At 41.0% G+C, this 7,713-nt stretch overlaps 1 protein-coding gene across 1 annotated transcript; it reads left to right on the top strand.

The window, feature by feature from the left end:
- Positions 1-5,834: 5,834 nt before the first annotated feature.
- LOC112666877 (olfactory receptor 7A17-like) lies at positions 5,835-6,668 on the top strand. The gene is made up of 2 exons (XM_025458358.3): positions 5,835-6,182; positions 6,468-6,668. The coding sequence occupies exons 1-2, from the start codon at positions 5,835-5,837 to the stop codon at positions 6,666-6,668; spliced, it is 549 nt and encodes a 182-aa protein (XP_025314143.3).
- The last annotated feature ends 1,045 nt before the right edge of the window (positions 6,669-7,713 follow it).

Raw genomic sequence — 7,713 nt, forward strand, 5'->3', positions numbered from 1 at the left:
ATATGTTCCAAGTTGACTCTTATAATACAGAGGCCAGAACTCAATCACCTGATGGGATGGTACTCAGCAGTAGCTGCATTTCATTTTAGGATCCCTTTGCAGGTAGATTATAAAATACAAGAAGTACATATTGTGGGTGAGTGACTCCTTTTTCTTGAAGTTTAACCAGCAGAGAAGACACCTATTTCTTTGAAATTGCATGAAACTATCTCCCATCACTTTCCTGCTTACTCCCCTTCCCACACTTGCTTCATTTTTTGGACTCAGGTAGCTCAAAATAGTATAATCTTCAGGGGCTCTGCAGAGGCTATTCCCTCTGTCAGCACACACTTCCCCAGACATACTCATGGCTCCTTCCCTCTCTTCCCTGGGGTCTCTTTTCAAATGTCACATTATTTATTGGTCTTGCCTGAACACCAATTACAAAATGACACTCAACTATTCCATCCCATTCAGTTTTCCCTCCCTTCTCTATGATTCTCTGTGCTCTTTCTTATAATCCCCATATGAGTGAAATCATATAATAATTATATTTCTCTAATTGACTTATTTTGCTCAGCATAATACCCTCTTATAATCCCCATATGAGTGAAATCATATAATAATTATATTTCTCTAATTGACTTATTTTGCTCAGCATAATACCCTCCAGTTCCATCCATGTCAGTGTAAAAGGTAAGTGTTCATCCATTCTGATCACTGAATAAAATTCCATTGTATATATATATACACCATGTCTTCTGTATCCATTCATCTTTCAACTGACATCTCAGCTCTTTCCACACTTTGGCTCTTGTGAACATTGCTGCTATGAAATTGGGGTGCAAGTGCCCCTTTGGATCACTGCATTTGTTTCTTTGGAGTGAATACCTAGTAGTGCAATTACTGGGTTGTATGGTAGCTCTAGTTTTAACTTCTTGAGAAACCTCCATACTGTTTCCCAGAGAGGTTGTAGCTGCTTGTATTCCCACCAACAATATAAGAGCACGCCCCTTACTCGACATCCTTGCCAACATTTGCTTGTTAATTTTAGCCATTCTGACTGGTGTGAAGTGGTATCTCATTGTGATTTTGATTTGTATTTCCCTGATGGCAAGTGATGTGGAGCATTTTCTCAAGTCTGTTGGTCATTTGTATGTCTTCCTTGGAGAAATATCTGTTCTTGTCTTCTGCCCATTTCTTGACTGGATTTTTTGTTTCTGGGGTGTTGAGCTTGATAAGTTCTTTCTACATGTTGGATACTACCCTTTCTCTGAAATGTCATTTGCAAATATATTCCCCCCATTTGTTAGTTGCCTTTTGGTTTTCTTGACTGTTTCCATTGCTGTGCAAAGCTTTTTTTGTTGTTGTTAATAATAAATTTATTTTTTATTGGTGTTCAATTTGCCAACATACAGAATAACACCCAGTGCTCATCCTATCAAGTGTCCCCTTTCAATCCTGATGAAGTCCAATTGTTCATTTTCACCTTTTTTCCCTTCCCTTTGGAGATGTGTCTATCAAGAAGTTGCTCAGCCAGGGCCACAGAGGTTGATTCCTGTATTCTCCTTTAAGATTTTGATGGATTCCAGTCTCACATTTAGATCTTTCATCCATTTTGAGTTTGTATGGTTTATGAATGGTTTAAGAAAATGGTCCAGCTACATACTTTTACATGTGGCTGTCAAATTTTCCCAGCACCATTTACTGAAGACTGTCTTTTTTTTCCATTGAATATTCTTTCCTGCCTTCTGGAAGATTGGTTGACCATAGAGTTGAGGGTCCATTTCTGGTTCTCTTTTCTGTTCCATTGGTCTATGTGACTGTTTTTATTCCAGTATCATACTGTATTGATAATTACAGCTTTATAATATAGCTTAAAGTCAGACATTGTGATGCCACCACCTTTGGTTTTCTTCTCAACATTCCTATGGCTATTCAGGGTCTTTTCTGGTTCCATGTGAATCTTAGGATTATTTGTTCCAGCTCTGCAAAAAAAAAGTTAATGGTATTTTGTTAGGGATTGCATTGAATGTGCATTAAGTAGGCACATGATGTAATGAGCACTGGGTGCTATATGTAACTGCTAAATTATTGAACACTATATCTTAAACAAAGTGTATACTTGCTATGGGCTAACTGAATTAAAATTAAGAAAACACTTGTATCCACTCTCCCCTCAATACCTACTTTTGTTCTCTTCATAGCACTTGCCACCCACTGATGTTTTGTTAATATTTTTGTTTGCGTTCTCTCTTCATCATTGGATTTTTAGTGCCTTTTATTTTTTTATAATAAATTTATTTTTTATTGGTGTTCAATTTGCCAACATACAGAATAACACCCAGTGCTCATCCGGTCAAGTGCCCCCCTCAGTGCCCCGTCACCCATTCACCCCCACCCCCCGCCCTCCTCCCCTTCCATCACCCCTAGTTCATTTCACAGAGTTAGGAGTCTTTATGTTCTGTCTCCCTTTCTGATATTTCCTACCCATTTCTTCTCCCTTCCCTTATACTCCATTTCACAAATGAATGAGACCATATAATGTTTGTCCTTCTCCGATTGACTTACTTCACTCAGCATAATACCCTCCAGTTCCATCCACGTTGAAGCAAATGCTGGGTATTTGTCATTTCTAATAGCTGAGTAATATTCCATTGTATACATAAACCACATCTTCTTTATCCATTCATCTTTCAATGGACACCGAGGCTCCTTCCACAGTTTGGCTATTGTGGACATTCCTGCTAGAAACATCGGGGTGCAGGTGTCCCGGCATTTCATTGCATCTGTATCTTTGGGGTAAATCCCCAACAGTGCAATTGCTGGGTCATAGGGCAGGTCAATTTTTAACTCTTTGAGGAACCTCCACACAGTTTTCCAGAGTGGCTGCACCAGTTCACATTCCCACCAACAGTGCAAGAGGGTTCTCTTTTCTCCAATCCTCTCCAACATTTGTGGTTTCCTGCCTTGTTAATTTTCCCCATTCTCACTGGTGTGAGGTGGTATCTCATCGTGGTTTTGATTTGTATTTCCCTGATGGCAAGTGATGCAGAGCATTTTCTCATGTGCCTGTTGGCCATGTCTATGTCTTCCTCTGTGAGATTTCTGTTCATGTCTTTTGCCCATTTCATGATTGGATTGTTTGTTTCTTTGGTGTTGAGTTTGATAAGTTCTTTATAGATCTTGGAAACTAGCCCTTTATCTGATACGTCATTTGCAAATATCTTCTCCCATTCTGTAGGTTGTCTTTTAGCTTTGTTGACTGTATCCTTTGCTGTGCAAAAGCTTCTTATCTTGATGAAGTCCCAATAGTTCATTTTTGCTTTTGTTTCTTTTGCCTTCGTGGATGCATCTTGCAAGAAGTTACTGCGGCCGAGTTCAAAAAGGGTGTTGCCTGTGTTCTCCTCTAGGATTTTGATGGAATCTGTCTCACATTTAGATCTTTCATCCATTTTGAGTTTATCTTTGTGTATGGTGAAAGAGAGTGGTCTAGTTTCATTCTTCTGCATGTGGATGTCCAATTTTCCCAGCACCATTTACTGAAGAGACTGTCTTTCTTCCAATGGATAGTCTTTCCTCCTTTATCGAATATTAGTTGACCATAAAGTTCAGGGTCCACTTCTGGGTTCTATATTCTGTTCCATTGATCTACGTGTCTGCTTTTGTGCTAGTACCACACTGTCTTGATGACCACAGCTTTGTAGTACAACCTGAAATCTGGCATTGTGATGCCCCCAAATATGGTTTTCTTTTTTAAAATTCCCCTGGCTATTCGGGGTCTTTTCTGATGCCACACAAATCTTAAAATAATTTGTTCCAACTCTCTGAAGAAAGTCCATGGTATTTTGATAGGATTGCATTAAACGTGTAAATTGCCCTGGGTAACATTGACATTTTCACTATATTAATTCTGCCAATCAATGAGCATGGAATATTTTTCCATCTCTTTGTATCTTCCTCAATTTCTTGCAGAAGTGTTCTATAGTTTTTAGGGTATAGATCCTTTACCTCTTTGGTTAGGTTTATTCCTAGGTATCTTATGCTTTGGGGTGCAATTGTAAATGGGATTGACTCCTTAATTTCTCTTTCTTCAGTCTCATTGTTAGTGTATAGAAATGCCACTGACTTCTGGGCATTGATTTTGTATCCTGCCACACTGACAAATTGCTGTATGAGTTCTAGCAATCTTGGGGTGGAGACTTTTGGGTTTTCTATGTAGAGTATCATGTCATTGGCAAAGAGGGAGAGTTTGACTTCTTTGCCAATTTGAATGCCTTTAATGTCTTTTTGATGTATGATAGTTGAGGCTAGGATTTCCAGTACTATGTTGAATAGCAGTAGTGAGAGTGGACATCCCTGTCTTGTTCCTGATCTTAGGGGAAAGACTCCCAGTGCTTCCCCATTGAGAATGATATTTGCTGTGGGCTTTTCGTAGATGGCCTTTAAGATGTTGAGGAGTGTTCCCTCTATCCTTACACTCTGAAGAGTTTTGATCAGGAATGGATGCTGTATTTTGTCAAATGCTTTCTCTGCATCTATTGAGAGGCTCATATGGTTCTTGTTTTTTCTCTTGCTGATATGATCTATCACATTGATTGCTTTACAGTGTTGAACTATCCTTGCATCCTGGGGATAAATCCTACTTGGCCATGGTGAATAATCTTCTTAATGTACTGTTGGATCCTATTGGCTAGTATCTTGTTGAGAATTTTTGCATCCATGTTCATCAGGGATATTGGTCCGTAATTCTCCTTTTTGGTGGGTTCTTTGTCTGGTTTTGGAATTAAGGTGATGTGAGGGCGATCTGGCTGCGACATCTGTCACCGCATTGATCGCCACGGTTGATTCGGCTGATCTGGCTTGCTAGGCAGGTGTCCCCTTCCTCCCTCACCGCTCCATGTGCGTCCCTCCCGAAGCTGCGCGCTGGGTCGAAGTGGACGACCATCCGGGATAGAGGAGGACCATTCTTCGGTCAAGGGTATACGAGTAGCTGCGCTCCCCCGCTAGAACCTCCAAACAAGCTCTCAAGGTCCATAGTGGCTTTTTATTTCAGGATCCTGTACTCATTGGCTAGATTTTGCCTGGACCATGTTTGACATTCAATACATATTTCTCACATGTTTAAAAGGCATCCTTTTTTTTTTTTTTTGCTTTTTTTTTAATTTATTTTTTATTGGTGTTCAATTTACTAACATACAGAATAACACCCAGTGCCCGTCACCCATTCACTCCCACCCCCCGCCCCCCTCCCCTTCTACCACCCCTAGTTCGTTTCCCAGAGTTAGCAGTCTTTACGTTCTGTCTCCCTTAAAAGGCATCCTAATAAAACAGTAGAATGCATGACATCTGTAGGGGAATGGGGAAAATGAGACCAAATGCTTAATCAGAGATGAAACAGGAGGGAATCCTTTCAAGGGAAAATCCCTACACAAGATACTGAAATTAATTTCTCTATTTTTAAAAGATTTTATTTCTTTATTTGAGAGAGAGAACATGCTGGGGAGGCACAGAAGGAGAAGGAAAGGAGACTCCCCACTGAGCAAGGAGTCCAACAATGCAGGGCTACATCTCAGGACCCAAAGATCATGAACTGAGCCAAAGGCAGACACTTAACTACCTGAGCCACACATATGCTCCCTTAGATTAATTCCTTGACTGAAAAATACAAGTTATTGCATGTCAAACACGTGAGCAATCCCCTACATGTGAAAAATTAATGTTTTTTCCTCTTTCCTGGTAGTCAGTGCAACCACATGCAACCAGAAAATGATACATGGGTATCAGAATTCCTTCTTCTGGGATTATCAGAGGAACCAGAACTTCAGTCCATCATATTTGGGCTTTTCCTCTCCATGTACCTGATCACAGTCTTTGGAAACCTGCTCATCATCCTGGCCATCAGCTCTGACTCCCATCTCCACACTCCCATGTACTTCTTCCTTGCCAACCTGTCCTTTGCTGACATCTGTGTCACCTCCACCACCGTCCCAAAGATGCTGCTGAACGTCCAGACTCAGAGCCAAGTCATCACCTATGCAGGTTGCATCACACAGATGCACTTTTTCATAATCTTCTCAGGGTTGGACATCTATCTCCTGGCTGTGATGGCCTATGACCGTTTTGTGGCCATCTGTCATCCCCTGCAGTACATGGTCATCATGAACCCCCGGCTCTGTGGACTGTTGCTTTTGGTGTCCTGGATTACAAATGTCTTGCATTCCTTGTTACAGACCTCAATTGTGTTGCAGCTGTCCTTCTGTAGAAAGGCAGAAATCTCCCACTTTTTTTGTGAACTCAATCAGATGATCCAACTTGCCTGTTCTGACAGCTTTCTCTATAACATGGTGATGCATTTTGTAGCTGTCCTGCTGGGTGGGGGCCCCCTCCCTGGTATCCTTTACTCTTATTCCAGGATAGTTTCCTCCATAATTGGGATCTCATCAGCTCAGGGCAAGTATAAAGCATTTTCCACCTGTGCATCTCACCTATCAGTTGTCTCCTTATTTTTTTGTTCTGGTCTTGGAGTGTACCTCAGCTCTGCTGCTCCCCAGAACTCCCACACGAGTGCAGTGGCCTCAGTGATGTACACAGTGGTCACACCCATGCTGAACCCCTTCATCTACAGCCTGAGGAACAGAGACATAAAGAGGGCTCTGAAAAGAGTCACTGGGGTTCCAGTGATGTAAGGGCCTATTGTCTGCGGGCTGAAGAATTGCCCATGATTGCAGAGTTCACAGTCTCCGAGCCTAGACCTGCTATTCTTCCATCAGACTGTGGAAGTCGATCTGCTCCTTCTATTTTTTTTTCTGGAATTTACATTTGTTTAAATCATCTTCTCCATACATTTAATTAACTTACTTCATTAGGCTTCTCCTGTTACAGTTTTTTTCCTTTGTCTATTTTCATATGTCCCCAGTGGTTCCCCAACATTGGAACTCAAACACATGGAAATTTCTGTATCTTACATAAGTCATGTTGGATTTCCTAAAAATATTTTAATTTCAAATGAATTATATCAGACCAGATAAATTTTCCCTAGATTTACCAAAAGAATAATCATGACTTGTATTCTTCAAATGGAAGAAACTATACATGGCCACTAAGCCATTCACATAAGTTTATTGTAGATGAAAATACAAAACCTTAGTTTCACCTTGAGTCTGTCAATCTTTTTCCATCACTACCTTCATTCCTCTTCCTGATAATCTGGACTGTAACATTGTTCACTTTATGTCTTAAGCTACTGACAAGGATGCCCAGTCTGGGAAAGTTTGGACACTGCCCTGTGCCCTGTGCTGTGGATATTCTCAAAGTGTCTTCCCTGACCAGAGCCTCTGCTGTGGCTGCACTGGTTCTTGGGTTTTTACTATGATCATAAGACATTCCTCAGCAACACTCATCAGAGAACTCTAACAACACCAGGTTTATTCCTCACAGGTCCTGGAGGGCACACGGGATGCCCAAAGGCCAATCAGGGAGGTCTCAGAGTGGGAGAAGGCATTGAAACACACACACACACACACAGAGAGAGAGAGAAAGGGACAGAAGGAAAGAGAGAGTGCTCCTGGGGAATCTGCTTTTATTAGGGTCCATGTCCAGAGTTTAGGGGTTTTCAATTTAACGCATTATTGGAGAATTTTATATGATTAGAATTTAGCTGCTGAAGGGTTAAAAATAGTCACATACATGTCAGTATCAAGGTTACACAGGGCTTTCTGGAGACATACGTGA

This window comes from Canis lupus, chromosome 20 (assembly GCF_003254725.2).
Source record: "Canis lupus dingo isolate Sandy chromosome 20, ASM325472v2, whole genome shotgun sequence".
NCBI classification, from domain to species: Eukaryota; Metazoa; Chordata; class Mammalia; order Carnivora; family Canidae; genus Canis; species Canis lupus.